This window comes from Danaus plexippus, chromosome 5, assembly GCF_018135715.1.
Source record: "Danaus plexippus chromosome 5, MEX_DaPlex, whole genome shotgun sequence".
NCBI lineage: Eukaryota > Metazoa > Arthropoda > Insecta > Lepidoptera > Nymphalidae > Danaus > Danaus plexippus.
The window spans coordinates 14,741-33,222 of record NC_083539.1 but is presented as its reverse complement, the minus strand read 5'-3'; the positions used below and the strand labels follow the sequence as shown (position 1 = coordinate 33,222).

General features: G+C 40.0%; 2 protein-coding genes across 13 annotated transcripts in view; both read left to right on the top strand.

Annotated features, from left to right (window-relative positions):
* The window catches only part of LOC116768988 (collagen alpha chain CG42342), a 183,026-nt gene extending 178,757 nt beyond the window's left edge, over positions 1-4,269 (top strand). For 9 of the 12 annotated variants that reach the window (XM_061529408.1, XM_061529404.1, XM_061529407.1 and 6 more), the window contains 3 exons: positions 1,641-1,775; positions 1,981-2,185; positions 2,430-4,269. In XM_061529408.1, the coding sequence (XP_061385392.1) occupies positions 1,641-1,775; positions 1,981-2,181 (336 nt within the window). In that variant the 3' untranslated portion in view covers positions 2,182-2,185; positions 2,430-4,269. Of the gene's footprint in view, positions 1-609; positions 637-1,080; positions 1,135-1,263; positions 1,291-1,361; positions 1,398-1,640; positions 1,776-1,980; positions 2,186-2,429 lie in introns of all 12 variants that reach the window. The other 3 variants (XM_061529409.1, XM_061529399.1, XM_061529405.1) reach the window with 3 other exon arrangements.
* Positions 4,270-4,563: 294 nt separating this feature from the next.
* Positions 4,564-11,654, top strand: LOC116768940 (protein toll-like). Its single transcript, XM_032659858.2, has 6 exons — positions 4,564-4,986; positions 7,448-8,363; positions 8,435-8,601; positions 8,669-8,811; positions 8,877-9,173; positions 9,641-11,654. The coding sequence occupies exons 1-6, from the start codon at positions 4,833-4,835 to the stop codon at positions 10,688-10,690; spliced, it is 2,727 nt and encodes a 908-aa protein (XP_032515749.2). The 5' UTR covers positions 4,564-4,832; the 3' UTR covers positions 10,691-11,654.
* Positions 11,655-18,482: the final 6,828 nt, after the last annotated feature.

The following is an 18,482-nucleotide window of genomic DNA, read 5'->3' as shown; positions in this document are numbered from 1 at the left end:
GTTCTGATGTACAAAGTTGTATCGTATAGGTTAAGTGTATTCGACATATGATCCGATCTCACCTGATCGAGTTATCCACGACGCATGTCTTACCCTCTTTCATATTTCTTCCCATTGTATCTTTGTATCCTAAACTAAGTGTACGTATTGTATTGTATTGTATTGTATTGCTAATTATTATTAAGGATTTAGTTTTTTATATAAAGTCAAACGTTGTCATTTGTACCATATTCACAAGAGCATTAAAGTATTGTTGTTCACAGATTATTTTCAAGGAAAATAAATTTTTGCATGCCCTGCATATCCTTGTTTTCTTTATCTTCCAAAGGCGCCTGAATGCCTGCTATACTCTCGCGAGAGACATGTTTTATATAGCATGACTATCGTTTCCTGGATTACTAGGTACGTGCTCGTGAATTTATTCGACTCACTTATACTTGTCGGTCTCCGTAAATGTATGACTCTATCGCATGGAAGACTTCAACTGAATGAAGGCAAATGGAATTTGAGATGCATTTTATGACAATCGAATGAAAGCGAACGAGCATAGCATGTGGAGAACGTTGATGGTTGTAGTTTGACAAAGCTGACCTGTCCGTTGTTCCACAGGGACCGCCCGGGCTCGACGGGATGAAGGTGAGACACAGTTGCTGTATCATCTAAAGATCACAAACGGATGATCATTACCTTCTATCATATATTAATTAACAAATCGGTTCTTGGGCTCGTTTAAGTCTTAAACAAATATGTTGTTGGTATGAAGTGTACCAATTCATCTTTCGAAAAAAAATATTTTTGTCACGTCGTGTAACATGATATTTCGTTAGTATTTAATTAAATGAATCGTCAATTCACGACCAATGATCATATTAAATTTGAAACAAAAATATTTTTCACATTAAACAATTATCAGGCTTTTTGAGGAAGAAATTGTCTATTCTCTTAAATTTATTATTAGGATTCACTCTCAGAAGTAAAACAAAAACGAGTAAGTCCTTTTAAATTGAGTAAAATTTATAATACTTATAAACAGTGAAATTTTTTTGTAGTCATTTGTTGTAGACGATGTGTATTATGTAGGGAGCGCAGGGCGAGCCGGGCAGCAAGGGTGAGCGAGGAGATCCTGGACTACCCGTACGTCTGTCAACATTTTTATAATTTAATTTAAAACTAGTTTTTGTAGCCGCTGAATTTGACAATAATATGTAAAAACATAAGAAGGTAATTAACGTTAGTAATATTTAAAATATCGATATATTTCAGGGAACAGATGGAATTCCAGGACAAGAGGTAAGTTGTAACAGCTCCGAAAAACTATATTTGGGAATTGTTTCATATTAATGTATGATTTCGCTCGATAGGGTCCGAAGGGTGACAAAGGCTATAAAGGAGAACCCGTAAGTTTAATTAATAAGAGCCGATACTCGTTTTCCATAATTCATATACATGAACTAATTTTCTGAGCATTTATACATCCAGCATGCAATAACTAACACTATTAATAACAACACAAACACGATCCTCCTGCCTCAGCTTCAATAATGATAAATATAGATAAGATTGTATTTGAATAACATATCCGATGATAAACTATTATTATAAAAAACAGAAGCAAAAGTAATATTTGCAATGTGAATTAGGGACCAGGCGGAAAACGCGGCCGTAAGGGTGACAAAGGTGACCGTGGGGAGCAAGGAGTTCCGGGACTGGACGCACCCTGCCCGCTAGGACCAGACGGACTGCCACTGCCGGGATGCGGCTGGCGACCCTCGAAGGTACCACGTCATGACACCTCAGACAACAACGCGGTAGACATTTAGAGCATGCTCTAATCATAACATCCCCTTACTTGCCCAATAACAAAATAACAATCCCACACTTCTGATGTGGACTTTCATGGATATTCACCTGTAAAGGCTACATGAAGTCCGCATTCGTAAAGAGTGGTAGTGTCCTATGGGGGGAAGGTAGCGGAAGTAGTTGTCGGTGTGGCAGGAAGTGGCGCGGGAGGAGCGGCTGGGAGGAGGAGGTGACGGGACGCGCTCGGAGGACGACGCGGAGGAAGAAGATGCGGAGCCAGAAGACGAGGGCGGTGACTATGAAGGGAGAGACGACCTCGAGCCGCCGAGAGACTACGACGACTACACAGACAACGCGCATCACGACTCGCACAGGGACTGAGCCCGTAATAACTCACCTTTAACATTATAACGCTTGCTTCTACTAACTCGGTCCGGTACTCCACCTGTCTTAGAACTCTTTAGTTATTTCATTGAACTGTATATTGTTTTGTAAGTATATCATTGGAGACCCTTTGTTTTAAGTAGATTTAATATCCACAAAATTATTTAAGACTAGAATTTGTATACGAGTGATTAAAATGTAACGGGCGTATCGTGTCTCCAATATTCTACATGTTTCTGCACCAGGAAGCCATGTTGGCTTGGCTGAGACGACGGCTGGAGCTGGAAGCGGCGGACAACGACCTGACTCCCTGACGACGACTGCATTTCAAACTGCTTATACATATCTCAATGTACCAACAATACGACCCCTATATACATGAATATGTATGTGAAGAAAACGAAAGTTTATACATTGGGCACGGAACAGTTTATAAAAATAAACTTATAATCAAAATTGTTTTCAACTGGAGTATTTCATAATAAGTTATAATATCATATCTATTACTGGAAATGTAACAGGAAAACTTGCATCAAGTGATGGCAGCTCCCCCTCCACCCCTGGCCTTGTTCGACGTGTCTGACCGCAACTGTTTAAAATTTTATTTTTTTAACTTTTACAACTCTTGAGAAAGAATAATATCTATTCAGCGATTAGGTTTTTAATATTTATATTATTATTATTGTTATATCGTAATTTTATTGGAAAGCGATTCTACAAGTCAGAAACTAAAATAAAGTACTAATAATTTTATAAATAGTCCCACGGCTGGTCTCACGACTTCATTCCATAACTAAAATGAGTTTTTTCCCTCTATGACTATATTATATTCGTGAATTCATGAAAATGAAATTACTCTAAAACTATGAAATGTATTATTCATAATTATTTTTAAATTTGATTACTAATTTTAAGTTCTCTGTAGTTACCTAACTCTACACATCTTGGCGTCAGATGACCCTATGAGATGTAGATATTGAGGTTAGTTTGGAAGGCGAACCATTACATCGTCACTAAAAGAACTCGTACTAACATCGGCACAAAGAGAGCTGCGGGTCCTTTTTATCTTACATCATAAAATACATCACTACTCATTGTATAGCCCTAGTACTCGATAGGACGGCGCACAATATTATGCAACTTATCTATTAAGTAGTCAAATTGTAAATATATCTAAAAAGTCCATGTTTTGTAATTACTTTTTATAATTATTATTGTAATCCGTAGAAGCGTACTCAAATTTAATTGTGTAAGTTTAGAATTATAATTTGTACATAAACTTATGCCGGCCACACACGTTGTTGTACACTTGAGCAAGTCCATACTTGCGCAAGGTCAAGTATTTCGGAGATGACCACAAACGGCTCAAGGATGCTTGTACAAATGTCATTTCAGTGATACTAGTTCATTGTGCTTACATGCAGCGAGCTGCTTGCCGATACCGATACCGATTACATGGACTAAAGACGTATTAATTTTTTTGTCCCTGTCGCGGTACACTTTACATTTTATTTCCCAAAGACATGGCTCATTCCTCTATATATTTATAAATTCTTCCATTACAGCGCGAACTCGATGACTCGAAAACAATACTGAAACTAGCGCGAATTATAAATTTCCACCGCACACGTTTATATAAACTTGGCCAAGGGCAATATTATGCAAGTTGGGAATTGAAATTTGGAACTTTTTAAGAGCTTGTGCAAGATGGAAATTTGCGCTATTTTGGTCCAATATGTGTTACAGTATACTTGTACAAGTCCTGACTCGCACAAGGATAACACATGTAACGTATGTGGCCGGCATTATACTTTAAACTGCTCATATCACATCCTATGTCTTGTGAGAACACTGAAACACGTCTATCGCATTTCTTATTAAATCTTATGTGAACATAATGAGCATGTCTTTGTGGCGTCATTTATTACAGATTTCCTACTGCCACTGAAAATAAATTATGACATCGACTTGTAGACCTTCAGATTTTCATTTGTAATAGCTCATATAGAAATTCTTAGTGTTTGTAAATAATAGATTTTGTCACATCTTAAATAAATTAAATAAATAAAAAATAAATTTTTTAAATCTGTTTTATTAATTCCCTCAATACACGCCTACAGCAAATCAGTACATGAAATAAAAAAAGGATGTTATTACTATTATTTAATAACTATAAAAATAAAACACACATTATTTAAAGAGCTATTTCGATGTCGAGTAGAGAATAAGGTTATAGCTCGGACCAGTCTAACAATAGTACCATAGTAAGAGCTATAAACTGAGTACGCATTGTGTTTCTTAAACATCTAACAAGTATATCATTGACATGTTGTTATTGATATCGCCGACCGGTTCCTTACCCGCCGCGGCGAGCCTCGCTCGTGGCGACTTGTTTTGAAGTTGACATTTATCATCTGTCTCGTTTTATCTCAAACATATTTTCCTTAACGAACGCGAACTAAACAATAATTGGTCACGAACATGGTTTTCCTCATTACTCATTTGTATTTTATTTATGGTTTCGCTCGCATACCTAATGTTTTAGGTTAAAATAATAGAAAAGTATCATTCGGGGCATCGATTAGTGGGAATCATTACAGTGTTATAATATTTAATGAAATGTCGGGAATCAGAATGTGAAGGTTATAATGGAAGTTCTCAGGAGTCGTTCGTTGGTGTCAGTGTTAGTGTCAGTGTTAGTGTTTGTTTCGGCGGAGACTCCACGTTGTCCGCCAACTGCGAAATCTGACCTATGTGTCGACAAGGGATCAGCTCTTGATGAATACTTCTTCGTCATTAAAGGTATCCTCTATCAACACTCCAACGTAGATAATATTTTATGGGTAATTCCTGTTATAGGTTTTATGTTCTTTACAAAACCTGTACCTTTTCTGTGCGAGTATATAGTCTTTTAATAAATAGAATAATATATATATTTTTTAAACAATGTACACACCAAAGCCTGTAGCGCATGTAAATTAATTAATAAATTTCTTAGTATTGCACTCGGTTAGTTTGATTTAATGATTTCGCTTCTAGGGTTTTAATGTTTTCCATCAACTTTAGGTATTCCAATTATTATCCATGTATGTTATAGACTATCAATGTTGTTTTCTGAGAGAAATGTAGTGTGTGAGTGTGTGACAACAAAACATATACAAACCTACGTTGCAACCTCTTCATTTTAAATAACCTAGATACAGGCTGTGGCGCCATCTGCCGGGCTGTTTAGATAATCTAAACCATCTGAGGTGCCACACAAATGCATACGAAAATTTCATTCAAATCGGTGCAGCCTTCAAGGGGGACTTCAGTTACACACATACACAGTAGAACTATATCTATATGTATGTATATATAGATTATATAGGGTTTTCCATTAAGGGCGCTTGATCTTTGAAATGCAAAAAAAAATACATGTAGGAAAGATATTTGCGAAATTTTTTTTTATTTGGAAGGTCTATCGACCCCATTATGTATGGAATATGACATCATTCAAATGACCGCCACGGCTTCGGTTGGTGGCGCGCACACGAAAGGTCCAATTTTCGATGACTCTGGCGCACAAATCGGGCTGTATTTGATCGATGGCGTGGCGTATGTTGACTTTGAGGGCATCGGTGGTTTGCGGCTTGTTGGCATAGACCTGCGACTTAAGAAAACCCCACAAGAAAAAGTCCAGCGGGGTCAAATCGCACGATCTCGGTGGCCAGTTCACGTCGCCTCCGCGCGAGATGACCATGTCCAGAAATTGCTCGTGCAGAACTTCCATCGTAGCGTGTGCTGTGTGGCACGTAGCGCCGTCCTGTTGAAACCACATGTTGTCCAGATCCATATTCTCGATTTCAGGCCAAAAGAAGTTGGTTATCATCGACCGGTATCGCTCACCATTGACGGTGACGGCCACACCATTATCGTTTTCGAAAAAATACGGACCAATCACGCCTCCGGCCCAAAATCCGCACCAAAGTCACTTTCTGCGGGTGCATTGCCACTTGGTGAACCTCGTGTGGATTGGTCTCGTCCCAAATACGGCAATTTTGCTTGTTGACATAGCCATTCATCCAAAAATGCGCCTCGTCGCTGAAGATGATTTTTTTGCCAAAATCGGCGTCAACTTCCAACTGCTCTAATGCCCAGTCAGCGAACACACGGCGCTGTCTATGGTCATTAACCTTGAGCTCTTGGGCCAGCTGGATCTTGTACGGGTGCAGGCTCAAGTCACAACGCAAAATTCGCCAAGTTGTCGTCTGCGAAAGGCCGAGTTCCTGTGCGCGACGCGGAATTGACTGCCGCGGGTTTTCGAGGACACTGTCGCGCACAGCGGCGATATTCTCGGCAGATCTCGCGTTACGTTGACGCACGGGAACCGGCTGATTGTTAACTGACCCGGTTGACTCGAATTTGTCCACCAATCGACGGATAGTCGACTCGGCAGGACGATCATCGCGACCGTAAAACGGGCGAAGTGCGCGGAACGTTGCTCGAACTGAAGACCCATTTTTATAAAACAATTTTATGATTTGCACGTGCTGCTCGACACTGTAACCTGCCATGGTGGTTTGGGAGGACGGAATGAATATAACACACTGCATTTGACAGCTGTCACTCAAACAACATGGCCGCAATCAGCTGTCAAAGTTCAAGCGTCCCTATTGGAAATAAGTGACTTGTTTAATTTTTTAAATGATTAAAATGCCGTCGCTTGAAATCCTCTTTATTGTACCTTACTATTAATCCTTTGCAAATTAAATGACTCCATATAAAAGATGAATTCAACTTTTCTGGAACTTTTTAAATTTTTTTTGACCTACATATGTTTATTAGTGAGACATATGATTACGCGATATTTTTTAAGACAATTAAATTTTCTGCAAAGTGATAGTACATTATATTGTTCTTTAATCAATAGTTTTCACAGCCCACGCTAGCATTTTGTACGGTTATTTATTCACTTCTTAGGTTACATTATTACACTTTTAGCAAAAAGAATGCCTAATGTGTTTGAAAATATAATAGAGCCTTCTGCCTTCCTCGATAAATGTAGCATCCAACACTAAAAGAATTTTCCAAATCGGACGAGCGGTTCTAGATATTAGCGCGTTCAAACAAATCAACAAACAAACTCTTCAGATTTATAATATTACTAAAGATAATTGTTATTTTATTGGAAAAAAAAATATATATATATATATATATATATATATATGTATATATATAATATTTCTATACATTTTATTAACTGTCATACCATCTAAAACAGGAAAAGCCTGGACTATTAAATATGACCTCAAGGAACTCAGCTTCACCTGTCGAAAAGATCTACAGCTGGATAGTGAAGAGCTGCCTCGGTTCACGACCCTGACGATAATCCCTGTTGTTTCTCTGACGGCATGTGCACCACCGTCTATTGGATTCGCAGCCGCGCTAAAAACGCTCAATGTCACTGTACGCGGGGGACTTGTGCTGGAAGATATGCCGGCGACACCTACCCTCAACGCCACCCATCTACATGGCCTCGAGCTGCGCGCCTTTGATCTGAATGCACCATTTGCACCCGCCCCGTTCCTTGAACCCGAAGACAATTTTCTTGAACCGTTAAAAGGTCTTTTAGATCTGAGACTTGTCCGTGTAACTCTGACATTGAAAAACACGCAAAGTTTTCCTGTCGGGCTTCGCAGACTTATATTACACCATGCAAACCTAACAACACTCCCAGCGGAGGTGTTCGCTCGTCTTCCTGACTTAGTTGATCTCTTTGTTGTTGACGAAACGCTTCAGGAGCTGGACGTTAGCACGGCTTTGGCGCTTCGGGCTGTAGTTGTAGCGGCTCCTCTGAATGGAATCACTCTTGGCTCACGCGTGGATACGGCCACACTGAGAAAGATACGTAGTGCTGAAATACGTGGTAACTGTTCGGGGCTTCGTAGCTTAAGCATTGAGGAATTAAACGTCCCACCACCGAACGCATGGCTAGCGCGATGTGGCGTACGTGAACTACGTCTAAGATATTTATCTCCTGGTGTACTGGGTGCTGGTGAGCTGAGAGGTACTCGTGACCTTCTACGACTAGAAATACATGGATGTGGACTACGAATATTACCACCAGATTGGCTAGCTGACTCGAGTCGCCTGAAAATCCTCGATCTCTCCGAAAACGAACTTGAAACAATTCCAAGGTCTGTTAAATTTTATATTTAGATATTATATTTCGATTGTGGAGTTATTTGAGATATTATCTGTATTTCAGTGCAATTATTTCCGCATGTCCCCGGTTGTCGGAGGTGATACTTCCCAACAATCTCCTCAACTCAAGCGTGGTTAAAGCACTAGTAGCAGCACCACTAACAAAATTAGTTCTAGATGGCAACCCACTTGGCGATTTATGTCGAACCGGTTCAGGACTCATAGCAGACGGTAAAAAGTACCGGTATTAATGACATTTGCTTTTGATTAAATGTAATTTGTCATTTTATATCCGTAGCTATGTCGACCTTATGGAATAGACGGGAGCTCATATACTTATCTCTGCGAAGCACAGGGGTTACTCGTATATGTCACGACTGGTGCCGTCTGCCGAAACTTACACAAATTAATTTACGCAATAACAGCATATCAAAACTGGAGGTAAACTATTTGAGTATTTTTAAATATTTTTATGCTTTTCAAATACAATACTTTGCCTTATGCAGTTCGAGGATCTGCAATGGTCAAGCGCCGTGGTGGTGGATTTGCGTGGTAACCCAGTGAAGGATGTGTCATACTCGCAAGAACAGTATGAGAAAGTTCTGTTGGCTCCCGTTACCCGTGACAGTATTTCCGCTATGATAAGACTGGATAGTCACTTACGTTGCGACTGTAATGAGTACTGGTTTTCCCTGGCACTACGCGCACGACCGCAGCACGGACAGGCCTCGGTTCACGCCATCTGTGAGAACGAGAAAACATTCACTTCTGTGCCTCCAACAGATCTGCTATGCGAAGTGCCAGTAAGTAGTTCTGATTTATCTATAAAAAAACATTTCAGTAGGAAGAATTTTAGTAAGAAATCAAATTTATAATTTTTCGGACAATAACAGAGAAGTTTGTTAGAATTTCATGTCTTTAATGTAATCCCAGCAGGTACTCAATTTATGAGACAAGATCAGTTTTAAACAATACACTCGTTGAGAAAAATAATATAATGCTATGAATAATTCAAAATTATATGAATAGGCGAGGTGATAACCTCTATTATGTATGTCCTCAGAAATATTTTCTCGTTCTCCCAATCTTATTTTAATTTTAGTAAATAGGAATTAGTTATATAAGCAGTTAACCAATAGAAAAGCTAATTTGTAATTTTTTTAAAATAAATCCAATATAGTTATAATGGCCAAAAGAACTTAAACAACCGGTAAATTCCGTGAACGAAGATGCTTGCAAAACCTATTTCATAATACTTGTTTTGATGCAGGAGCTGTGCCCAGAAGGGTGTAAGTGTAAAGTCGACGGTGAACGATCGCATATATCGTGTCCGAATGCTGGATTGATAGCTTTGCCGACAATCCCTCCTCTCCCACCTCTCGCCTCACTGTCATTACCAGGAAATGACATTACAATATTGGATTTCACTAACATTTCGACCAGCTTCAAATTACTGGACTTGACTAATAACCAGATTAAGCATATCGACGCTGCGACGGTGGCCACTCTATTTGCTGATAACAGGAGGGTGCTACTAGACGGTAATCCTTTGTCTTGCGAATGTCGCGACGTGGCACTACAACGTGAACTTGCAAATCGTGCGGAGGCTGGCGAAATTGGTGATGCTCGGCGACAGTGCAGGGACGTTGCTGAGGCTGCTTGCGCGATGGCGCTGTGGGCACTGCCGGTGGCAATACTAGTGCTCTCGGCGGCAGTACTTGCTACTTGCCTCGTGCGGCCGGCTGCACGCCGCCGTCTAAAGTTGTTCCTATTTGAGCGTGGGATGTGTGTGCGTTGGGTGCTAGGCGCAGCACCAGATGCTGTAGCTGAAGCTGCGCGTGAATATGATGCCTTCGTGTCGTTTTCACATCACGATAGCGAGTACGCAGCGGCAATAGCGGCGCGGCTGGAACGTGGACCACGCGCACGTCGCTTGTGTCTTCATGAACGCGACTGGACTCCGGGAGAATGGATTCCAGAACAAATAGCAACATCTGTGCGGCGCAGCCGCCGTACAGTAGCGCTGGTGTCAGAGAGCTTCCTCGTAAGCCAATGGGCCCGCGCAGAATTAAGGGAGGCATACACCGCTGCATTACGCGAGGGTCGCGCCCGTTTGCTAGCTGTGTTATTGCCAGGGATGGAACCTCCACGTGCAGCAACTGCACCAGAATTGCGAGCCTACCTTGCTGCCGTTACATACCTGCGCTGGGATGATCCACATTTCTGGGACAAACTTCTCCTAGCTGTGCCACCCCCACCAAATCCTTCAACTGCGGCACCCTCTCCGCCCACTCTTTGCTCTCCACCACCTCCGCCTTGAAGTGACAAATATGACGATTATCCGAAAAAAAATTTTTGACGTGACTCCTGCCGCCACCTATCAAAAAAAACTCAAAGAAGGGTAGAAGTTACTTTGTAAAGTTTTACGTATTTGGATGCAAAAGGGGTTTATATCATGACAATGACATGAAAATGCAAAAAGATTTACATGAATACATATTTATAAGGCAACAATAAATGTACCGTATTGTTAATAATCGAGATTCTTATGTAAAATAATCAATATATCGGTTACAATTATTAAATCATTCACCAGTCATTCTGTAATCTCTTGTAAGACTCTTCACATCATGGTGAACGAATAAGGTCTACATATAAAATTGATAAAAATAGGAGTAATGTAACCAGTAGCAAACTTAAAGATAAATTATTTTATACAAGTGACAATGATTTATACAATACTTATAGTGACGTTTGTTTGACAGCCTGAAACTAAAACTTGTACTTGTACACAACATGTAACATACAGAACCCCTAGTTTTAAACATTGTCTGCTTTATATTTATTACAAAATCATAGAACAAAAATCCTTACCTTTTTTCCTTCATGTAGACAAGACTGCTAACAGATTCGACACACAATTATCGTCCTGATGTCATTGCAGAGTGACAGGACATAGGACATGAAATAAGTCTTTTATTTCTACTTTAGCACATTGAATATACAATGATTGGGATAACTTAAGAAGGAGAATCGATTATTAACAAAGAGTTTCCCTCTCATTCCACTGTAGGACTGTAGAAGTAGGTTACATTTACTAGTCAGTATTAAGCAGGTCAGTCGTAGATGTTGTTAAGTGTTAATGAGCTGCACGTGTACTTGTATATATCAGTAAAATAATGATTTCATAGAATTATCACGAATACAATTTAGTTTTGTCTATGAATGAAATGTAATGAGTTATTTCAACGCTGTATAATTATATTTTACCCAAATTACACTTATTGATTTTTTTTTATTTTGCAGAAAATCACCGATTTTTTATTTCAATTGTATAAGTCCATAAAACCAGAATATTTAAGAATGTAGACTCGGTTTGACTAAATCTTTTTTTTTGATTGTTACTTTAATATTTTTTATATAAACACTGAAACTAAATTGAAAAAGTCGGTTACATTACTAAAAAATATATATGTTACAATGCCTACATATGTTACAATGAAATTACAAAATTGAATGAAAAGTATATTTTTGCATTCACATATATTCAAGAATCCTAAATAAGTCTATTTAACATGTATACTACAAGTATATAAAGTAGGTATATAAAAATATTAAAACAATGATATGTAATATCCAACCAATGTATGAACTCTATAAATACTGTTACAATCCTATCTTTATAAATTAAGGTTATAATTATTGCTTGTATGTTTTGTGAGTTATGTTTTACACAACTTTTATATTTTTGTTAAATTAAGGCGTTTTAAATAGCCCTTTAGCATATTATAATTACAATGGATTTGTTAGGAGGAACCTTTATACTTTGTTATTCTCATTAAAATACATAATAACTTTGGTTTAATACCAAAAAAATCTTTTATTTAAATTTTATTTCATAAAAGCCTCAAAATGTATTTTTATTAAACGGTTATGAACAGATTTTGAATTTTCCCAAAATTGAGGATACGGGACCTAGAACAACAAAGTGGAGATAAAAATAAAATAGGTTTCACACTGACAAGGTTTTTTGACGAGAGTGGAATATTATTGGTGCATACCTTCCTCTCCGAGGATTTTGCAAAATTCATAATCGTAACGTGAACGTTTCAAGAGCTATATGAGATGCTAGGTACCGTAATATATGTCGGCGTCAATGATAAATATGTAATAATTAAAATAATACTAATTATTACTCAATTGATTTGTTGGTTTCGTTAAATAACTTTTGATTGTAAATAATAATTTTAGTTTTATTTAGAAGTAAAACGACTCAGACTTCATCCACCAATCAGTGAATCAGGTGAGTTGTGAAGGGAGGGGACGGCTCCTATATAAGCAGGGCTAATCGTCGATAAGACAGTGTTGGTTCGGCAGCCGTCCTGTTCACAACTCATAATTGTGGTCAAGGGATCCGCCTGAATCATCTACTTATTTTAATAAGTACTTTAGACCATATTTATTTGGGCGATAGTTTAAAGCTACAGTGGGTTAAGTACCTGAATGAACCCAATTCTCTATTAACCTGGTGGCGTCTCAAACTTCGCGAATACGGTTTTTCAGTTACATACAAACAAGGAAAATATAATACCAATGCAGATGCCCTTTCCCGGGTTGAACTTAATAACGAGTAACTTTTATCTATCCTCGTAAATCCGTCTACTTCAGATGACTCCGGAACTTTAACAACGCCAGATGTTGATGAAAATTCTTCAACTGCTACCGCGCATACTAGTGCTGAAAATCTCATACTAGAATCCCATACTAGAAATACCTATATCCGATGACCCATTAAACGAGTTCACAAACCAAATATTTTCAATATACTCGTAGTTGGAGATATCAAGGGTAGACCAAGTGTAACCCTTTCGATGCACTACAATTAACTTACAGGTTTCATAATCAAATTTCGAAGATGTTGAAAATGCAATAAAAGAGCATGTCCTTCTAAAAGTGAACACCGGCTTATTCATAAATCCAGCTTTGGCTGTGTACCAAGTATACCATACATACCTATTACTCAAAATCATTCATAAATACCACAATGGGAAAACTAATCATCGGGGCATCAATGAATGCTACCTCTTTCTCTCTCACAGATATTTTTGCCCTAAGGTTGAAGAAGCATATATCAAAAATTATAAACGAATGCATTATATGTGGTCAAGCAAAATATAACCACAACCCTATCAGGTAGCAGTTTAAAGTTTTAACACCTGCCAGAAGGCCATTTGAATTAGTACATTTAGACCTCTAGACTATACAGAGTGAAAAATTCTTAACTATTGCAGATGCATTTTCAAAATTTGGACAGATTTATCATTTGAGAGATGGAACTGCAGTTATCGTCTTACAGGGTTTACTTATTTTCTGCACTAACCATACCATACCAATTACTATTGTTACAGATAGTAGAACTGAATTTACTAAATTATGGTAGAATTTATTAAATTGCATAAAATTCAGCATCATAGGGATATACCACATACACATACAATGAAAATAGAATTGTAGAAAGATTCCATTCCACTATACTAGAACATTTACATATTCTAAAACTAAGCCAAAAATCAGGTTCAGTAATTAATATTAATGTCGTGGTGGCCTGGAGGTAAAAAGGCCCGCCTCTCATACGTGAGGGCGCGAGTTTGAAACCTGGCAAGTAACAATGTGATCTTTTCCGAATCATATGTACTTTCTAAGAGTTCAGAGACACCACTGACGGACGGTGAAGGAAAACATCGTGAGGAAACCTGGTCTTATAATCTCAAATTATAAGATTGAAATCGCCATCCCGTCTTGAGCAAGCGTGGTGATTAATGCTCTAACCTTCTCCATGTGAGAAGAGGCCTTTGCTCAGCAGTGGGCTCCTATAGGCTGATGCTGATGATGATGAATTAATATTATGCCTTACGCGATTTTACCTTATAACATTAGTATTCATATCTTTACTAAGTGTAAGCCTCTAGATCTTGTTACAGGACATTTCCATCCTTGTGATCCTTTTAATATAGACATTTCCGCACACTTGTTACAACAATACATGATTGATTATAAAGCTAAAATGACTGTAGTACATGACACGGTTCATGAGGTAGATATTAACGAACGGACTAATATAATGGCAGGACATAACAAAGATCGCGTGCCTGAAGATACTTATTCACCTGACCAACCTGTTTTCATTAAAAACCCAGTTGGCTCGCGTCAAAAGCTAGCTCCGCGTTTCACACGTGACGAGGTGACAGCTAATCTCCCAATTCACATTTACAACAGACGAAAACAGGGTCTTATTTCCATGTCTAGACTTAAAAAAGTACCTAAAAGTGCACAATTGTTGCAGGAAACTCCTGGTACTTCATCTCTTCCTCATACGAGCCCTAACGCAAGAGATAAAACTTGAGAGTTTGGGGAATGGACCCGGAATTTTACGGAGTTTAGAATTGCAGAACGAGTGATTAGTCATAGGAGATTTTTGCATCCCATAACATGTAAAACATGTAAAATGTATAATGTCAAACATGTAAAACAGATAGCGGTAGATTAGAAAACACTTTGTCCAGATATTTTTTAAAGATTTAGAGACTATAATCCTTAAAATCTCAAATTAAGTATAACTCATCTCAAATTAAGTATAACTGAAGAATGAGCGGCTTAATTTTTGAAGCAGTAAAGGACGGCCATGATAACTAGCTTGGAAGACAAACTGTTCATATCAAATGAACTGTTATAATAATGAATTAGAGTTCACATTACATGGTCACTTTTTAAATTATTAGATTCGTAACGTGCAGAAACTAGTTCCAATTTACAGCATATATGGAAATAAAAAGGGTCAAGAGACAAAGTAGGGACCCTTCGTACCTATTCACTTTTGGATTAAGGGCAGGTATTGGCATATTTTCACAAAATAATTGTTAATATTTTAGTTTCTCTTGGTCTCCCAGTCATCAAAATTAATCTCACAACTTAATAATAAACAAAAAATATAAGGATATTTAAGTTGATACATGTATTTTCAACAGAAGGTTAAAAATAATTTTTACACATATGTACATATACAGTAATGTTTTTTTTTCAATAGTTGTCATTAGAACATTACACTTATAAGAGAAAATTGTAATGATTAATTTTGTATAATCAAACTACATGAAGAGCTTTTTATAGTTTTTCTCTCGGAAATCTACCCAGATCATAGTTATCATATTTAATCCAGAGGGTGTCCTACTAAGTATTTTTCCGATATTTAGCCTTGGGCATACGGGTACGCGTCCCCGGATCCTCGAGCCACCACTTTCATACCTCTATCCTCAGTCCATGAAAGTGGTGTCCTGTACCTCCCCTCATTCCCCTCCCTAACCTCTTTCCCCCCTTCTCTATCTTTTCCTTTCCTGGTTTTACCCGTAAAACGGGGTTTTGGAGGTCAGACGGCAGTCGCTCCGTTAAAACCACTCCCGCCACTCTTATGGTTGCAAAAGTTTATGGACTGGGTACGGCTAGGGCGTCGCCGAGAAACGACGCGCAGGCACATCGCCCTACACCTGCGATAAGTGGGCAAGGGCTACCGTGTCAAGTACGGGCACGGCTAAAGACGTTAGTACCCCAAAGGAAACTCCGCTTTGCAACGTGGAATATTGGCTCTCTAACCGGACGATGCAGAGAACTCGCAGATGTACTCATGAGACGTCGGGTCCAGTGTGCGTTCCTCCAGGAAACTCGCTGGAAGGGCAATAAGTCTCGAAACATCGGACAGGGTTACCGGCTGATATACACTGGGTCGCCTTCAGGTAAAGCTGGTGTAGCGGTAGTACTATCTGAAGAGCTTCGGAATGGTCTTCTTGAAGTTGATCGTCGCTCCGACCGCCTGATGCGGGTGCGGGTACTGATCGAGGGAGTGATTACTAACTTGATCAGTGCTTATACTCCTCAGGCTGGATGTAGCTGGTCCGAAAAAGAGTCATTCTGGGAGCAATTTGAAGAGGTTCTACGTGCTATACCAGCTGCTGAAGTAATCATAGTTGGGGGGGACTTAAATGGCCACGTAGGTAGGGCTGCGGAAACGTTTGACCGTGTACACGGTGGTTTTGGTTATTGCGTCTGACTTAGCCGTCGTGAACACGTTCTTCCAAAAGACTCCACAGCACCTTATCACGTATAAGAGCGGGTCCCACTCAACCCAAATAGATTACCTGCTGACCAGACGGTGTCATATCGGCAAGGTGACTAACTGTAAAGTCATTCCTGGTGAAAGCCTGACGGCCCAACATCGACTTCTTGTCATGGACTATGTCGTTACCCCGAAAAAGAAAGTGGCCGAGAAACGTAAGCCTCGCATCAGGTGGTGGTTGCTGAATGGAACGATGCAGACCAGCTTTCGGGCAGAGGTTGAGAGTCAAAATCTGTCGACTAATACCGAAACTGCTCAGGAAGTTTGGGATCGAGCCCAGTCAGCAATTATCACAGCAGGTAAACGAGTTCTAGGCCTTTCTAAGGGAGGACGGGTCATTGACAAGGAGACATGGTGGTGGAATGACGAAGTGCAGGAGGTGATTCGTGAAAAGAAGACTGCCTTTAAGAAGTGGCAGCAATCAAATTCTCCTGAAGACAGACTAGAGTACATAGCAGCAAAACGTGCCAGTAAAAGGGCTGTTGCCAGAGCCCGCAGTGATAGGTTATCACCATTATATGATACACTTGAAACTGCGGAGGGGCAGAAGCTCATTTACAAATTGGCACGAGCTCGGGATAAGGCGACGCAAGATATCGCAAAATGTCTTAGCGTCAAAGATTCCCAAGGCACGTTGCTGTGTAATCATGCCTCTGTGAAGGAGAGATGGAGATGCTACTTCAAGGAGTTGCTAAATACTCAGCACCCGTGCAGTCTTCCAACCGAAATACCTCCTAATCTTGGACTTATTGCCCCGATAACACCTGACGAAACTCGGAATTGTCTTCGACACATGAAGAATCGGAAAGCGGTGGGACCTGACGATATTCCGATCGAAGCGTGGAAATCATTGGGCTCTCTTGGTGTGCTCATACTGACGGACCTTTTTAACCGCGTCTTGAACACTGGGACTATGCCACATCAGTGGCGTTATAGTTACATTACCCCTATATACAAAGGCAGGGGCAGTGTTCAAGATTGTGGTAGTTATAGGGGCGTTAAGATCATGAGTCACACCATGAAGCTCTTTGAGCGTATGATCGACCTCAGGCTCCGCCGAGAGTGTACTGTCTCGGAATGTCAATATGGATTTCAGCCAGGATCGGGCACCTTGGACGCCATCTTTGCCATCAGAACTCTGATGGAGGCATACAGGAAAAAAGGAGAGCTCTGCATGTCGCATTCCTAGATCTGCAGAAGGCCTTTGACTGCGTGCCTCGTCAATGTATCTGGTGGGCATTGCGATTCAAAGGGATCCCTGAGGCCTATATTGACATCATCAGAGACATGTACCGCGATTCCGTTTCAATGGTTAGGACTGCTGTTGGCGATACAAAACCCTTTCCGATCTCAGTAGGAGTCCACCAAGGCTCGGCTCTTAGCCCCTTCTTGTTCAATGTAGTGCGGACACTGTCTCGGCTAACATCCAGGACCAGCCTCCATGGCTGATGATGTATGCCGATGACATAGCGCTCATTGATGAGAGCAGGTTGACGCTAGAGCGAAGAGTGTACCTCTGGAAGGGTACCTTGAGAACGGTGGTCTTAAACTAAATGTGACGAAGACCGAGTACATGGCTTGCGGAAGCCGGACTCTTGCACTATCCATATAGGTCCTGAACCAGCCGTTAAGTCGGAAAAGTTCAGGTACCTTGTATCTATTCTGCATGAGTCCGGAGGCATCGATCACGATGTCCAAGCCCGGATCAGCGCTGCTTGGGCGAAATGGCGTGAGGTCACAGGTGTGGTCTGCGATCGCAGAATAATACCGCCCAAGCTCAAGGATCTAATATACAAGACATAATCCGACCGGTTCTCTTTATGGAAGCGAATGTTGGCCAACACTGTCCAGGCACACTCAGGAGCTTCACGTCACGGAGATGAAGATGCTGAGGTGGATGTGTGGCGTAACGCGGGCTGACCGTATACGTAACACATTTATCCGA

Coding starts and splice junctions, on each gene's coding strand:
- LOC116768940 (XM_032659858.2), top strand. CDS start 4,833: ATGGAAGTTCTCAGGAGTCGTTCGTTGGTGTCAGTGTTAGTGTCAGTG. Junction 4,987..7,447: donor ATACTTCTTCGTCATTAAAG/GTATCCTCTATC, acceptor CATCTAAAACAG/GAAAAGCCTGGACTATTAAA. Junction 8,812..8,876: donor ACAGCATATCAAAACTGGAG/GTAAACTATTTG, acceptor TGCCTTATGCAG/TTCGAGGATCTGCAATGGTC.